Raw genomic sequence first — 17,503 nt, 5'->3', positions numbered from 1 at the left:
GAGTGATGCCCAACAGCAGCCCAGTAGACAATCTGTTCGTTGCTGTCTTCCCTGTATACACTAAGAAAAATAAAGCACAACAGTGCATCAGAGACAACTCATAAGACTGCAGTAGTAGCCCAATACTTTACAAGGCTACTGCTGAGACGGTGCCTCGGAGGCACCACAGACTTTGTGGGGATCATTGTGATATGAACATTGACACGTCTAAGACAATTTGACACACTTCCCATCTTGCATCATCCTCAGGTGAAGAGAGAGGGGTAGTACTGTGTACCAGGGCCTGCCATAGAGAGAGGCCTTGACAAGACTATGGGCCGATGATCTGAACAGCATACCAAGTCCTGGAAATAAAGGAACAAACACCTCAAAGCACAGAACGTTAAAGGCTTTTTAATTTTTTCTCTCTTTTTTCTTCGTTAAAAGTTTCTCCCATAAAAAAGGGATTGTTTTGGCTCTTGCTCCTCAGCAGTCCCCAATGTAATGAATTGTTTAATGCCAACCGAGCAACTTTCCTCCCCCCACCCTTAGATTTGTGTTGTCTCTCTTTATGTCCTGGTTGCTGCATTTGTTGCTCATAGCGACCATGGAATGTGGGTCGGCAATTACACTACAAACCGTGGAAAGTACAGTATGTTGAATGGAGGCCAATGACATTAATGGTTACAATGATGAACAGTGTTTGCGATAATCCAACTTAATGTACCTTGAGTATCTCCATGGTTTCCATTAGTTAATGGGACATTTAATGGGACAACCCTTCATGAAACTATGATGAGTATTGAAAAAAAACAGAATCAATATTTTACTTTAAGACTCAGATGAGAAATACATTTTCATAGGGTTCGTGCATTTTCACTTTGACCTAATCAAGCTAAATGTTGTAGTGAAGGCCAGAGAAACTCTCATCGCGGAATATTCGGCTTTGGAGCGTGTTACCTGCCAGATAGACGTACACTGAGGAAAAACTGAAATCTTAATTTGATGGATCATTGAGATGCAACTTGATTAACCCTGTGACGGATCCTCACTGTGGTGTTATCTCTCAATTAGGTGTGTGAGCCTCAGCCTCTCCCAGTTAGAGATGAGGAGTTTATGACAGAGACGTGGCCTCAATTTGAGGTGCCGTTTAAAACCTCTTGAGGATAGGACCGTTCATCTCAATTTCCGCCTAAAATGACATACCCAAATCGAACTGCCTGTAGCTCAGGACCTGAAGCAAAGATATGCATATTCTTGATACTATTTGAAAGGAAACACTTTGAAGTTTGTGGAGATGTGAAATTAATGTAGGAGAATATAACGCAATAGATCTGGTAAAAGATAAAACAAACAAAAAAACATGCGTTTTCTATTTTTATTTTTGTTGCATCATCTTTGAAATGCAAAAGAAAGGCCATACATTGAGATAGGAATGAGGGCAACAGTGTGTGTGCAAAGTTTCAGACTGATACATTCAAGAATGAGAGCGCTACATCATATTTTGTATGAAGTCTCCCAGGTGTCCCATCACGGGTTTGCCCAAATGTACCCAAGTGGCCGAATTGGTCAATTGATACATTTTCAAGTACATAACTATAGAGAACATACAACAATGCTATGGTAATGAAAATCAAATAAAAAGTTTACACACTCCCAGGAATGTCATACATGATGGATCATTAGCTTCCCTACATAAAAGGTACTAACCTTCACACCTATAGATGGCCAGGCGGGGTTGGGTGTGGAGCCAGAAAAAACAGAGGGGTCAGACTGGAGGAACCAGTTCCTACGTTTGAATGAGTGGGGGATGGAGGACTTGAATGTAGTCTCTTTGGAGTTTGCTCCCAGAGGTCATCTGACTCTCTACCACTATTGAGGATTAAAATTCAGTTAGAACTCAAGTTTACTATTACTTATTTTATTTAACCTTTATTTTAGCAGGGGATGAGCCTGTCACGGAATCAGCCGAGGCTGCCCCTCCTCCTCATTGGGTATCTAGCTAGCTATGTTTCAAAACGATAGGTGGTCATTGGACCAAGACACTGTCAATCAAGTGAACACCGCCTGTCTTATTGGTGCGTAATGTGCGTGTGGGCTTCATGGGCTAATTGACGTGTTGTGTAGCCAATACGTAATATAGAATGATGAAACCAAGTTTGGTTGCCGGTTGCCTTCTAGAGTGTCTGAGGATTGCACAGAAACCGAACTTGACCGGGTGAGACAGGGTTTAGCCGATTAGATTTCATAAATTGTTTTGTTGCAAGTTGAAAGAGTCGGAATTCCACAGTCATACTCTGGACCTAGTTTTGTCCCATGGAATAAATGTTGTAGATCTTAATGTTTTTCCACAAAATCCTGGACTATCGGACCACCATTTTATTACGTTTGCAATCGCAACAAATAATCTGCTCAGACCCCAACCAAGGAGCATCAAAAGTCGTGCTATAAATTCTCAGACAACACAAAATTCCTTGATGCCCTTCCAGACTCCTTCTGCCTACCCAAGGACGTCAGAGGACAAAAATCAGTTAACCACTTAACTGAGGAACTCAATTTAACCTTGCGCAATACCCTAGATGCAGTTGCACCCCTAAAAACGAAAAACATTTGTCATAAGAAACTAGCTCCCTGGTATACAGAAAATACCCGAGCTTTGAAGCAAGCTTCCAGGAAATTGGAACGGAAATGGCGCCACACCAAACTGGAAGTCTTCCGACTAGCTTGGAAAGACAGTACCGTGCAGTACCGAAGAGCCCTCACTGCTGCTCGATCATCCTACTTTTCCAACTTAATCGAGGAAAATAAGAATAATCCAAAATTTCTTTTTGATACTGTTGCAAAGCTAACTAAAAAGCAGCATTCCCCAAGAGAGGATGGCTTTCACTTCAGCAGTAATAAATTCATGAACTTCTTTGAGGAAAAGATCATGACCATTAGAAAGCAAATTACGGACTCCTCTTTGAATCTGCGTATTCCTCCAGGGCTTAGCTGTCCTGGATCTGCACAGACCTGCGAGGGCCTGGGATCGGGAGAGACACTTAAGTGTTTTAGTACTATATCTCTTGACACAATGATGAAAATAATCATGGCCTCTAAACCTTCAAGCTGCATACTGGATCCTATTCCTACTAAACTGCTGAAGGAGCTGCTTCCTGTGCTTGGCCCTCCTATGTTGAACATAATAAACAGCTCTCTATCCACCGGATGTGTACCAAACTCACTAAAAGTGGCAGTGATAAAGCCTCTCTTGAAAAAGCCAAACCTTGACCCGGAAAATATAAAAAACTATCGGCCTATATCGAATCTTCCATTCCTCTCAAAAATTTTAGAAAAAAGCTGTTGCGCAGCAACTCACTGCCTTTCTGAAGACAAACAATGTGTACGAAATGCTTCAGTCTGGTTTTAGACCCCATCATAGCACTGAGACTGCACTTGTGAAGGTGGTAAATGACCTTTTAATGGCGTCAGACCGAGGCTCTGCATCTGTCCTCGTGCTACTAGACCTTAGTGCTGCCTTTGACACCATCGATCACCACATTCTTTTGGAGAGACTGGAAACCCAAATTGGTCTACACGGACAAGTTCTGGCCTGGTTTAGATCTTACCTGTCGGAAAGATATCAGTTTGTCTCTGTGAATGGTCTGTCCTCCGACAAATCAACTGTACATTTCGGTGTTCCTCAAGGTTCCGTTTTAGGACCACTATTGTTTTCACTATATATTTTACCTCTTGGGGATGTTATTCGAAAACATAATGTTAACTTTCACTGCTATGCGGATGACACACAGCTGTACATTTCAATGAAACATGGTGAAGCCCCAACATTGCCCTCGCTAGAAGCCTGTGTTTCAGACATAAGGAAGTGGATGGCTGAAAACTTTTTACTTTTAAACTCGGACAAAACAGAGATGCTTGTTCTAGGTCCCAAGAAACAAAGAGATCTTCTGTTAAATTTGACAATTCATCTTGATGGTTGTAAAGTCGTCTCAAATAAAACTGTGAAGGACCTCGGTGTTACTCTTGACCCTGATCTCTCTTTTGACGAACATATCAAGACTGTTTCAAGGACAGCTTTTTTCCATCTACGTAACATTGCAAAAATCAGAAATTTTCTGTCCAAAAATGATGCAGAAAAATTAATCCATGCATTTGTTACTTCTAGGTTAGACTACTGCAATGCTCTATTTTCCGGCTACCCGGATAAAGCACTAAATAAACTTCAGTTAGTGCTAAATACGGCTGCTAGAATCCTGACTAGAACCAAGAAATTTGATCATATTACTCCAGTGCTAGCTTCCCTACACTGGCTTCCTGTTAAGGCAAGGGCTGATTTCAAGGTTTTACTGTTAACCTATAAAGCGTTACATGGGCTTGCTCCTACCTATCTTTCCGAGTTGGTCCTGCCGTACATACCAATACGTACGCTACGGTCACAAGACGCAGGCCTCCTAATTGTCCCTAGAATTTCTAAGCAAACAGCGGGAGGCAGGGCTTTCTCCTATAGATCTCCATTTTTATGGAACAGTCTGCCTACCCATGTGAGAGACGCAGACTCGGTCTCAACCTTTAAGTCTTTACTGAAGACTTATCTCTTCAGTAGGTCATATGATTGAGTGTAGTCTGGCCCAGGAGTGTGAAGGTGAACGGAAAGGCTCTGGAGCAACGAACAGCCCTTGCTGTCTCTGCCGGGCCGGTTCCCCTCTCCACTGGGGTTCTCTGCCTCTAACCCTGTTGCAGGGGCTGAGTCACTGGCTTGCTGGTGCTCTTTCATGCCGTCCCTGGGAGGGGTGCGTCACTTGAGTGGGTTGAGTTACTGACGTGATCTTCCTGTCTGGGTTGGCGCCCCCTTTGGTTTGTGCTGTGGTGGAGACCTCTGTGGGCTATACTCGGCCTTGTCTCAGGATTGTAAGTTGGTGGTTGAGGATATCCCTCTAGTGGTGCGGGGGCTGTGCTTTGGCAGAGTGGGTGGGGTTATATCCTTCCTGTTTGGCCCTGTCCGGGGTTTCTTCGGATGGGGCCACAGTGTCTCCGGACCGCTCCTGTCTCAGCCTCCAGTATTTATGCTGCAGTAGTTTATGTGTCGGGGGGCTGGGGTTAGTTGGTTATACCTGGAGTACTTCTCCTGTCTTATCCAGTGTCCTGTGTGAATTTAAGTATGCTCTCTCTAATTCTCTCGTTCTCTCTTTCTCTCTGAGAACCTGAGCCCTAGGACCATACGTCAGGACTACCGGGCATGATGACACCTTGCTGTCCCCAGTCCGCCTGGCCTTGCTGCTATTCCAGTTTCAACTGTTCTGCCTGCGGTTACGAAACCCCTACCTGTCCCAGACCTGCTGTTTTCAACTCTTAATGATCGGCTAGAAAAGCCAACTGAGAGACCTGAGCCCTAGGACCATACGTCGGGACTACCGGCCGTGGTGACTCCTTGCTGTCCCCAGTCCGCCTGGCCTTGCTGCTATTCCAGTTTAAACTGTTCTGCCTGCGGTTATGGAACCCCTACCTGTCCCAGACCTGCTGTTTTCAACTCTTAATGATCGGCTATGAAAAGCCAACTGAGATTTATTCCTGATTATTATTTGACCATGCTTGTCACTTATGAACATTTTTGAACATCTTGGCATGGTTCTGTTATAATCTTCACCCGGCACAGCCAGAAGAGGACTGGCCACCCCTCATAGCCTGGTTCCTCTCTAGGTTTCTTCCTAGGTTTTCGCCTTTCTAGGGAGTTTTTCCTAGCCACCGTGCTTCTACACCTGCATTACTAGCTGTTTGGGGTTTTAGGCTGGGTTTCTGTACAGCACTTCGAGATATTAGCTGATGTAAGAAGGGCTATATAAAATAAAATTGAATTGAAAAAAAAAAATTTGAATATACAACATGGATCTTGTTAGGATATACAAATCGATTTTATCAAACAAAACTAAACTACAGGATGACAAATCAGAGCAAGATTACTGAATGTAAGTACATTATTTACCATCAGAGGTGAATGTATCAAACCAGTTGCCTTGATAAAAGTGTTTTGTTGTTGTGCACTATCCTCAAACAATAGCATGGTATTTTTTCACTGTAATAGCTACTGTAAATTGGACACTGCAGTTAGATTAACAAGCATTTAAGCTTTCTGACGATATAAGACATGTTTATGTCCCGGAAGGTTGGCTGTTGTTTACAATGCCATTCTAGTCAAATATCGCATATTGAGCAACAACTGTCCCGATTTCGGGACACTGATCCAGTAGAGGTTAATGAAGGCATCATGTGATCCTTCAGCTCTGATGGAGGGCCATGCCCGTGGTCTTGTTATAATGTATCATTATCTCTGTGTGTCTTATATAGAGACACTGTAATGAGAGCTCTGGTATAATGGTGATTATGTAGGTTAAGCGTTTTCTCATCATCCTTGACGATAGGTGAAGGGGGCTGAAAACTGGTAAGAAACCAGCAACCTAAGCAGGGCTAGTGTGGTTCTGGCTATGTGACAGTGTGAGAAGTGAATGCAGGATGTGTACTGTGCTCTACTCTTTCTCTCACTGATTAAACAGTCATTTGGGTCAATGAAATGTTAGTTGACCACAAACATGCTCATCAATGAAATTAAGGTTTTTGATCAGTTCATTTCACGTATAACTGTCTAAGATCCTCTCTCTTCTGACTGAATGGTCATCATGTGTTCCCATCTGCTCCTCAGGTTTGGACCTCCGTTCCTGATGAGAGAGGACCGCTCCATCTCCTGGGACCAGCTGCAGCAGAGCATCCTCAGCAAGCTCTACTACCTAATGATCAATGGAGCACAGGCCCAGGTACAACACTGGAAGACCATAACCTCTAACCCTGGGCTAGTGGGTTTTCTGCCTGTTATATCTCTCTATACCTTGTCTTCTAGTACAGTATGGGCTACCTCTTGAGTATAAAAAAAACCTAACCAAAACGACATTACGGTATTTGCGTATACAGTCAGGTTCTAAATTATTGACACCCTTGATAAAGATAATATCCTTTGTCTGCGCTTATGGACTGCCCTCTTAAATTCAAACCACAGGCTTTCAATGGGTTTCAAGTCCGGAGACTGAGATGGCCATTGCAAAATGTTGATTTTGTGGCCAATTAATTTCTTTGTGGATTCTGATGTGTGCCTGGGGTTATTGTCTTGCTGGAAGATTCAAACCAAGTGGCTTTTTTGTGCTGTCTCCGCCTTTGTTGGAACAACCGCAGAACATCGGACAAACATGTCATGATACAAATGCAAACAAAACAGTCTGCTTAGATGCGTCCAGCTTTGTAACCTCTGATTGCGGTTCAGCACAGCTTAGCATGATTACATTTACATTTTAGTCATTTAGCAGACGCTCTTATCCAGAGCGACTTACATTATTATTATTATTATTATATATATATTTTTTTTTCCCCCCATACTGGCCCCCCGTGGGAATCGAACCCACAACCCTGGCGTTGCAAACGCCATGCTCTACCAACTGAGCTACATCCCTGCCGGCCATTCCCTCCCCTACCCTGGACGACGCTGGGCCAATTGTGCGCCGCCCCATGGGTCTCCCGGTCGCGGCCGGCTACGTCAGAGCCTGGATTCGAACCAGGATCTCTAGTGGCACAGCTAGCACTGCGATGCAGTGCCTTAGACCACTGCGCCACTCGGGAGTTGATGTTAATCATGATGTTAATCATGTCGCCAAACAGCTTTCCAGTTAGTCTGACTCTGTCAGGCGGCTGCATGGCCACCAGTCTGCATGTCTGTCTGTCTGCTAAAGGCTCCAGTGTCCCGCCGTTTTAGGGAGAAAACAAACAGATGACAGGTTAGCATTCCGTGAAGAGAGAAGGAGAGACAGAGATGCCGTGAAGGAAGAGTAAAAGAGTGTGAAACTCAGTAATTCTCTGTATTGGCTTTATCCTGTCCGCTATTAAACCTCCAGTTGGCTATTTAATTAAAGCCTAGCTTATAAAATCAGTGTAAGGAGCCTACCTCAGCCAAGAGAGAGACACTCCAAATGGATGTTTTGCCAAAAACAATTATCTAGAGCTTGAAAGGACAGATACGCGACAACCTGCTGTTTATGGCAGCAATCACTTACTTTCAAAGTTAATTTTCTACCCTTATCTAATTTTAGACCACAGAAATGGAGTCCAATAGCAGCAGAGTGGCAGTAAGCCAGTCAGTCTGCCTCATTTGATCCTGATGTTGCCTCTCCATTGCCTGACATCTCAGTCAGCATGGAGCTGCTCACTAGAGCAGACAAGGTGACATGCTACGTATGCTACGCTAACCATACAGATGACATGGTGCTGGTGACTGTGTATAATTAGAGAATAACAACACCCCTCCTTGACCAGGCTATGGCTTAGAATCCGAGCTGTAATTCATCACACTACGTGATGCCCTCACAGTGACACTCTTATTAAGAGGATGGGGAACTGATGAGATTTAATTGAAGATGTAATACGGGAGATGAGGAGATTTGTAAAGGTGGAATGGAGAATGGATATTTTGATATTTGTCACACTAACACAGAGACAGACCATGTTACACAGACAGATGATGTTATGGTAATATGTGAGGGCTTTAGCAGCAATCCTTCAGTGAAAGTCAATTGCTTAGATTTTAATGGGAAAGCATTAGTACATTATTCTCACGTGTATAAATAGTGTTGCTTTCTACCAAAACATAATGTTCTCTTAACACAAGCAGTAATTAACCCAGGTAGATTTGAAATTGAAAGAAACTGAAAGCAGTGATTTTCTCTTGGAATGCGTGTGCTACTATAACAAAGTGAAATAACAACTTTTGTTTCTAATTCAGTATTGTTTGGTCTTCTCTTGCCTCATGCAGTGTTCTGTCTGAGACAGGTAGAAGCTCAGTGGTGTAGTGTTGCGTGATGTTGAGTTTTAGCCGTGTTGGTCTTCCTATCTACCCAGCAATCATTCTGACAGGGGGTGACATTACTCAGAGCCAGACCAAACCTAGGTGCTAATATGTTAATTTTTCCTCTCACTTACTCTTACCTTCTCACACACCCATGCACACACCTGTCACACAGGCACATACACACACACCTGTCACACACGCACATACACACATTGCTCGTCCATATATTGCTCGTCCATACAGTATATGGACATTGCTCATCCATATATTTATTTATATATTCTTAATTCCATTGCTTTACTTAGATTTGTGTATATTGGGTATATGTTGTGAAATTCTTAGATAATACTTGTTAGATATTACTGCACTGTCAGAGCTAGAAACACAAGCATTTCGCTACACCCGTAATAACATCTGCTAAACATGTGTATGTGACCAATAACATTTGATTTGATTTGACCTGTCACACACACAGCTGAGCTGAGCCTTTTTCTGCTTCATACACACCAGTGCTTTTCACACATTGTTAGACAGCAGCTGTGGGTGGGATGCGCAAACACACAGGTATATACTGTATCTGTGTGTGCGCATAGGTGGTCTTTGCATGTACACACAAGTCTATCATGCAAAGCCGAAAGTGGCTAAGTACTAGATGAGAGGAAAACTAATTTCAGGTCCTCTTTTCTCATCTTTCGTTTCAAGCTTTTGACAGGTAATTGACTTTGAAGACTTTGGGAAGGTTGAGGTATTCTAAGTGAAGGCGTTCACAAAGATGGCTTAGAGAGCTTGGAAAGCTGCCAGGGGGTGACGCGATAAACACTAGGACCTTAAATATGTAGCTGCTTTACACATGCATTTATAGAGGACAGTATGACCCAGTGGGAAATCCATTCTTCTTCCATTTTAAACCATTCTGGCATTTCAGTTGGTGCAGTGATAAGGGCACTTAATTTGTTCTGTGATCGCTATCTCAGGTTGAAGACAAAAATAGAAAAACCCTCTTCAGGACCCTCTAGGGTATTTAGACAAACTGCAGGCCTCACGGATTCCTTTGAGGTCTGATTATTCCCCCTAGGTCCAAGAATTTAGATCTAGTATCTTTATTCTAGGTTATCCCATGACAGGTCGGTGTAGAGCTGTATCCCCACACTGCATCCAAATGTACAGTCCCATAGCAGCTTTCTACATATAATTATTCAGTAGTATTGTCATTCTGTATACCTTTGCAAAGATTTGTATTTTTTCATCATTTGAATTCATTATATAATGTCAATCCAAATGCATCAAGAGGAGTAGTAGCTCTCACTGTTGGAAATCAATTTAAGTGTCACACCCTGGCTCTGGGACTCTATATGTTGAGCCAGGGTGTGTTCATTCTATGTGTTCTGTTTCTTTGTTTGGGTGTTCTAGGTTGTCTGTTTCTATGTTTGCCTGTGTGACTCCCAATCAGAGGCAACGAGTGTCAGCTGTCGGCTGGTTGTCTCTGATTGGGAGCCATATTTAAACTGTATGTTTTCCCTTGGGTGTTGTGGGTTTTTGTTCCGTGTCGGTATTTGTTTACCGTGGACTTCACGAGTCGTGTTTTGTTTGATATACTTTAACTATTAAAGTCATGTTTGTTTCACACGCTGCGCCTTGGTCTACTCACTCCTACGACGATCGTGACAGAAAAACCCACCATACCAGGACCAAGCAGCGTGTCCAGGAACACACGCAGGAGGTGACTCTTGTGGATGTCCTCCTCGGTTGGGGGCAGATTACTGAGGAGGAGGCCGTCCGGTACCGGAGGGCGATAAAGGGGGAGACCCAGGCAGGAGAGGAGCAGCGGCGCCAAAGCGGGTCAACGTCGGACAGGCGAGGCAACCCCAAGAAATTTTTAGGGGGGCACACGGCATGGGGCGACTGGGCAGCAGGAGGCTGCCACAGGGCGAAATGGGAGACGAGGAGAGAAGGCCACCGGGTTACGGGAGCCATTGGCGAGAGGAGGGAAGGAAGTTGTAGAGGCACGGCGAGAGGTACTGAGGTGTATTGCCAGTCCGGTCCGGCCCGTTCCTGATCCCCGTTTAAGGCCAGTGGTGTGTGTTCCCAGTACGGTCCGGCCTGTTCCTGCTCCACGCACCAAGCCCACGGTGTGCGTCGACAGCCCAGCCCGGCCTGTTCCTGCTCCACGCACCAAGCCTACGGTGTGCGTCGACAGCCCAGCCCGGCCTGTCCCTGCTCCACGCACCAAACCTACGGTGTGCGTCGCCAGCCCAGCCCGGCCTGTTCCTGCTCCACGCACCAAGCCTACGGTGTGCGTCGCCAGCCCTGCCCGGCCTGTCCCTGCTCCACGCACCAAGCCTACGGGGTGCGTCGTCAGCCCAGCCCGGCCTGTCCCTGCTCCACGCACCAAGCCTACGGTGTGCGTCGCCAGCCCTGTCCGGCCTGTCCCTGCTCCACGCACCAAGCCTACGGTGTGCGTCGTCAGCCCAGCCCGGCCTGTCCCTGCTCCACGCACCAAGCCTACGGGGTGCGTCGCCAGCCCTGTCCGGCCTGTCCCTGCTCCACGCACCAAGCCTACGGTGTGCGTCGTCAGCCTGGTCCAGCCCGTTCCTGCCACTCGCACCAAGCCAGGGGTGCGAGTCGTCAGCCTGGTCCAGCCCGTTCCTGCCACTCGCACCAAGCCAGGGTGCGAGTGCGTCAGCCTGGTTCAGCCCGTTCCTGCTACTTGCACCAAGCCCGGGAGTGCGAGTCGTCAGCCTGGTAAGACCGGTCAGCTGCTCCACAACGGAGCGTAAGCAATCCGCTCCGTCAATGTCCAGTCCAGATCCAGCCAGCGGGGTCAGACCGACCAGGGGCGCTACGGGGGATTATGGAAGGGTGGTGGTCAAGGCCGGAGGCAGAACCGCCGCCGAGGAGAGTATGCCCGCCCAGCCCTCCCCTGTTTTGCTTTAGTTGAGGCGCGGTCGCAGTCCACGCCTTTAGGGGGGGGTACTGTCACACCCTGGCTCTGGGACTCTATATGTTGAGCCAGGGTGTGTTCATTCTATGTGTTCTGTTTCTTTGTTTGGGTGTTCTAGGTTGTCTGTTTCTATGTTTGCCTGTGTGACTCCCAATCAGAGGCAACGAGTGTCAGCTGTCGGCTGGTTGTCTCTGATTGGGAGCCATATTTAAACTGTATGTTTTCCCTTGGGTGTTGTGGGTTTTTGTTCCGTGTCGGTATTTGTTTACCGTGGACTTCACGAGTCGTGTTTTGTTTGATATACTTTAACTATTAAAGTCATGTTTGTTTCACACGCTGCGCCTTGGTCTACTCACTCCTACGACGATCGTGACATTAAGGACATCCATTTTCCCTTTCCCTCAAGTTTAAAGTTTTATTAGTCATATGTACAGGATACACATGATATACACTGTCCAACGAAACACCTACTTGCAGGTTCCTTCTCGACAGTGCAACTAAAATAAGAAATGATAAAATATAAGAATAATAACAAAAAGTAATTGGCTCAGTAGAATAAAGATTTTAGCATAAGTATAATACAGGAAAGCAAAATGTTTAGTCCAATATTTACACATATATCAGAGAAAGGGGGGATTAGGGGGGAAGTGTTTAAATTGTGCAGTATTAGCAATAGTAAATGAGAGTCTGGTAGCAGCAATTGGGATATGTGTGTTTGGAAAGTATTCAGACCCCTTGATGTTTTTCATATTTTGTTACATTACAGCCTTATTCTAAAATGGATTAAATTAAATCCTCAGCAATTTACACACAATACCCCATAATGTCAATGAGAAAACAACAGGTTTTTAGAAATCAGGGAGGTGACCAAGAACTGATGGTCACTCTGACAGAGCTCTAGAGTTCCTCTGTGGAGATGGGAGAACCTTCCAGAAGGACAACCATCTCTGCAGCAGTCCACCAATCAGGCCGTTATGGTAGAGTGGCCAGACGGAAGCCACTCCTCAGTAAAAGGCACATTACAGCTCGCTTGGAGTTTGCCAAAAGGCACCTAAAGGCTCTCAGTGTCACGCCCTGGCTCTGGGGACTCTTAAAAGTTGAGCCAGGGTGTGTAGTGTCTATGTTGTATTTTCTATGTTCATGTTCTAGATCGTGTAGATCTATGTTGGCCAGGGTGGTTCCCAATCAGAGGCAGCTGATTCTCGTTGTCTCTGATTGGGAACCATACTTAGGCAGCCTGTTGGCACTAGTTATTTGTGGGATCTTGTTCCGTAAGGTTTGTTTTGGTGTGTTAACCTAGGACTTCACGTATCGTTTGGTTTGTTGTTTTGTTCGTGTGTACACTTCAATAAAAGTATGTACGCTTAACACGCTGCGCCTTGGTCCGCTGTTTATAACGAGCGTGACACTCAGACAATGAGAAACAACATTCTCTGGTCTGATGAAACCAAGATTGAACTCTTTGCCCTGAATGCCAAGCGTCACGTCTGGAGAAAACCTGGCGTTTTTCACCGGCAGGGACTGGGAGACTAGTCAGGATCTAGGAAAATATGAACGGAGCAAAGTACAGAGAGATCCTTGATGAGCGCTCAGGACCTCAGACTGGGGCGAAGGTTCACCTTCCAACAGGACAACGACCCTAAGCACACAGCCATGGCAACGCAGGAGTGGCTTTGGGACAAGTCTCTGAATGTCCTTGAGTGGCCCAGCCAGAGCCCCGACTTGAACCTGATCGAACATCTCTGGAGAGACCTGAATATAGCTGTGCAGCAACACTCCCCATCCAACCTGACAGAGCTTGAGAGGATCTACAGAGAAGAATGGGAGAAACTCCCCAAATACAGGTGTGCCAAGCTTGTAGCGTCATACCCAAGAAGACTCGATGCTGTGATCGCTGCCAAAGGTGCTTCAACAAAGTACTGAGTAAAGGATCTGAATACTTTTTTGAAAATATATATATATATATAAATTAGCAACAATTTCTAAAAACCTGTTTTTGCTTTGTCATTATGGGGTATTGTGTGTAGATTGATGAGGAGAAAAAAAACTATTTAATACATTTTAGAATAAGGCTGTAACCTAACAAAATGTGGAAAAAGTCAAGGGGTCTGAATATTTTCCGAAGGCACTGTATGTGTCTGTGTGTCTGTGTCTGTGTGTGTGTGTGTGTGTGTGTGTGTGTGTGTGTGTGTGTGTGTGTGTGTGTGCATGCATGAGTGAGTGCATGTGTGCTAAGGTGCGGAAAATCAGAGCAGGTGGTCAGTCCAGTTCAAGTGTTCAGAAGTCTGATGGCTTGTGGATAGAAACTGTCTCTGAGCCTGTTGGTATCAGACCTCATGCTTCGATACCGTCTGCCCGACGGTAAGGGAGTGAACAGCTCATGGCTGGGGTGTGTGGGGTCCTTGACGATGCTGCTGGACTTCCTCAGGCACAGTTTCAAGTAGATATCCTGGATGGGTGGGAACCCAGCCCCTCAGGCCACCAGCAACAGTACAATATCTGAAAATGTGTCATGATGCGTTTTGCATCCTCATGATGATGTGGCAAGTGACACTTTGCTTCTTTAAAACTTGACTGCTGACATGCAAAATATTTTGGGACTGTATTAACAGTGGACTAATTAAAAAAATACCAAAAGATAGTTTTTGAGTGGATTTTTCCTTTAAGCGTTAAACAAACCTTGAGAGGACTGTTTGGACAGATGGGAGCTGGCCCCATCAGGATGACTGTAGTAACAGCAACCATCCCATTATTATCCTGCAATAATACTGGAAGGGTTTAGTCGATCTTATATGATCTATGGCTAATGAATTTCAATGCCATGCTATTATGTTATTGACTGATTCATTGACTTTAGTTTGTTTCTGACATGGAAAGTCAACATTTTCATACTCGTAGCAACAGTTATCATAGAAATAGTCAATACCTTGCACATCTTTGCAATATTTACAGTATTTTCAGGATTGTAGTGTTTCAATACTTTGCAGGACGAGTCAGTTCAGTGTTCTCCTACTTACATAATGCCTTCACCACCTATTTTTTGTTCTCTCCTCTTCACAAGAATCAGTGTTGTTGTTTATCCTGGAATCCGGCCAGCAACTCACAGGAATTCATTTGAAGGAGAGGAAATCAATTTCATTTTCTGCAAAGCACTCCAGAACATCCAATCCCAGCAGGTCTCTGAGTAATATAAACACATTTCAAAGGAGAATACATTTTTTCTTCTCTTTTCATCTCCATTTTTCAGATGCAATCAAAACAAGCATAAGGAGGGTGATTATCTTTGGGTTTATTGGGTGTGTCACATCAAAATTAACCTGTGAAACTTTGGAACCATATTTTCTGTTTGTTTGTTTTATTAATTGTGTTCCGGGTAGGACCTCCACAAACTAGAACTGTTCTCTGTAAATAACAGTCTCTCCTACATATTCCGCAGAGATGAGGAAACTAAGACAAATCTTAATGATGATTCATTTGGAAAAACCCACCCTTTCCTAGCGTCCTCCAAGTTTGGTGCAGAGACCAAGCCTGTCAGAAAGATTCAGAGGCTTTGGCCAGGAAAAATGTGGTTTGGAACTATTAACTCCAATTCATTTATTTGAATGTTTGGCTGCTCATCTTCTCTCTGGTGGCAGTATTTCAAAGGGACCCATTAGAAGTTGTTTATTTTCTGTCTTTTTCTGTATAAGCCATAAAACGTTTTAGTAATCTATTTTTGTGTTTTCTCAAGCCAATTATGACCATAACAAACAGTGCCAAGTCGAAGGGTGTTATTGCTGGGGAATGTTGCCTTTACACATCATTATTCAACCGCCGCATCAGATGATAGGGCACTTTTTACTGACTACAAACCTTGACCTGTCCTGTGCAGACAGTATTTTAGTATTACTATAATTCAAAGAACTGCTATCCATCACCATACACAAGTTCACCAAGACCAGTGGGATCTGGATCCCTGATTATACTGTACACTCATAGTTGTACAGTACTCTAGTCCCTGCTCCTAACTCCAGTGGCAATGCCAATATTGATTCATTCAATAATCATCATTATTAACCTGTGGTCGTCTTGCAGAATGCCAGAGTGCTGTTTAAGATCCGTGTGGTGGGAGGATCAGCGTCCTACAGCTACCTATCCCCCCAGGATGGACGGCCGCTCTACCACCCAGCAGTGGACAGGTGAGACTGACAGCCTCTGCAGGCCACATACTGTAGCTAGCTAAGCGTCTGCTGGTCAGACAGTTAGGTAGTGAGATGAGGAGAAGGTAAGGCCGCAAACAGGGGGCTTCATCAAGCTAAAGTGAAGCAGTAGAGGTGTTCAAGGAAGTCTTCCAAGCATTTCAAGAGTAATGTGTCAAAGCCACAGTTTCTTCCCTCTATATTTTGTATTGGGAGTTCTTTACTGAGAGGCAGCCTGTGTAGTGGATTATGTAATGCCCATTTCTTACAGCGGTGAAATATGCAGCCTTTTTGTAAGGTTCCTTTTCAGGAGAGGGTGTCTAATGGTTTACGTTCTGTGGAAGGTAATTGCCATTTTAAAGGGCACTTTAGCAAGGCAGAATTCCTCCAGTTGCTTAGAAATGTCCATTCATCCATTTGAATGGTTGCTGGGGGGCATGGTGCTTTTGAAGTGCATGTGTGCACAGTATTCAGAACACTTCTATTTGATGATGATGATACAAGACTTGATATTTCAGTAATACTACTAAATTGCTGTAAGAGTGCCCCTCAAAGGTTTATGTGATTTCTTTCGACCTTCAACAACACCATCAGTAAAAACATTAGCAGTTCAATCAATACCTATCCCTTACTTTGGAAAATAAAGTGATAGGAAGGAGAATTCTTCTTCCAGCATATAGGTTGTCTGCTATCCCACTGCGCTCCTTTGACCAGTATAGATGCATTTATCCTGTTGCTATTTTGTGGGTGCCCATAGCCAGCCTTCAACATGGGCAGGGGCGTGTAGAGTCATAATAGTAGCTGTGATGGTGGTAAATGAAAGCAGCTATAGCCTGTGGAGAGATACATGTACTGTCTCTACAGATCTGTAATCTCCTGGGCTCATACTGAGAGGCACCCCATAGCCATGAAGATCACTGTGTAATGAAATTCTGTTAGAAGTGTTCACTTGAAGAGTTCAGCTGGCTTTGCTTGACTCTCAGCCCAGAATATAATGTAGTTTACCTGAGGGACCCCCGAGCACAAGATGTATACAAACAGGCACAGACATTGGGATAGTGAATTTACTATTCTACTCTCTGCCAAGAAAACTGTACACAATCTTGCCAACTGATCTGATAAATATTTCTGCATTCAAATACTGTATAATTGAGTCCTTTTGAGGCTGGATGGATCTCTCAAGGCCATTATAAAAGCACAACTGTCACAGAAGATTTGAGTCAAGAAAACACGCTTCATTGTAGTAGAGACTGAGAAATAAATTGTTTCTCTGTATTGTCCCCATTCCACCTTTTCTACTGCTCATGAATAACTAGCAGATTTAAGGAAAATCCCCAATTAATGCCTCACAAATTGTCTAAAATCCCACCTACCATTTAAGACCTATTTATAACTGACCCAATTAGTGGAGCTGGGTTTCTGGTGTGGCTCTATCACACCAAGAATAGCCTCATTCATTGCTTTAGCTGTTAGGGTTTGGTAAGGAACATAACACTTTTAAATTAAATAAATCTGATTTATAAC

The 17,503-nt window shown here is 44.4% G+C and overlaps 1 protein-coding gene across 1 annotated transcript in view; it reads left to right on the top strand.

The window, feature by feature from the left end:
- Positions 1–17,503, top strand: part of LOC121551062 (ubiquitin carboxyl-terminal hydrolase 43-like) — a 126,374-nt gene that overhangs the window by 99,415 nt on the left and 9,456 nt on the right. The window contains exons 8-9 of the mRNA XM_045212381.1: positions 6,674–6,785; positions 15,876–15,979. Coding sequence (XP_045068316.1) covers positions 6,674–6,785; positions 15,876–15,979 — 216 coding nt within the window. The remainder of the gene's footprint in view (positions 1–6,673; positions 6,786–15,875; positions 15,980–17,503) is intronic.

Source organism: Coregonus clupeaformis, unplaced genomic scaffold, assembly GCF_020615455.1.
Source record: "Coregonus clupeaformis isolate EN_2021a unplaced genomic scaffold, ASM2061545v1 scaf0010, whole genome shotgun sequence".
NCBI lineage: Eukaryota > Metazoa > Chordata > Actinopteri > Salmoniformes > Salmonidae > Coregonus > Coregonus clupeaformis.
The sequence above is the reverse complement of the archived record's forward strand: the minus strand, read 5'-3'. Positions and strand labels throughout refer to the sequence as shown.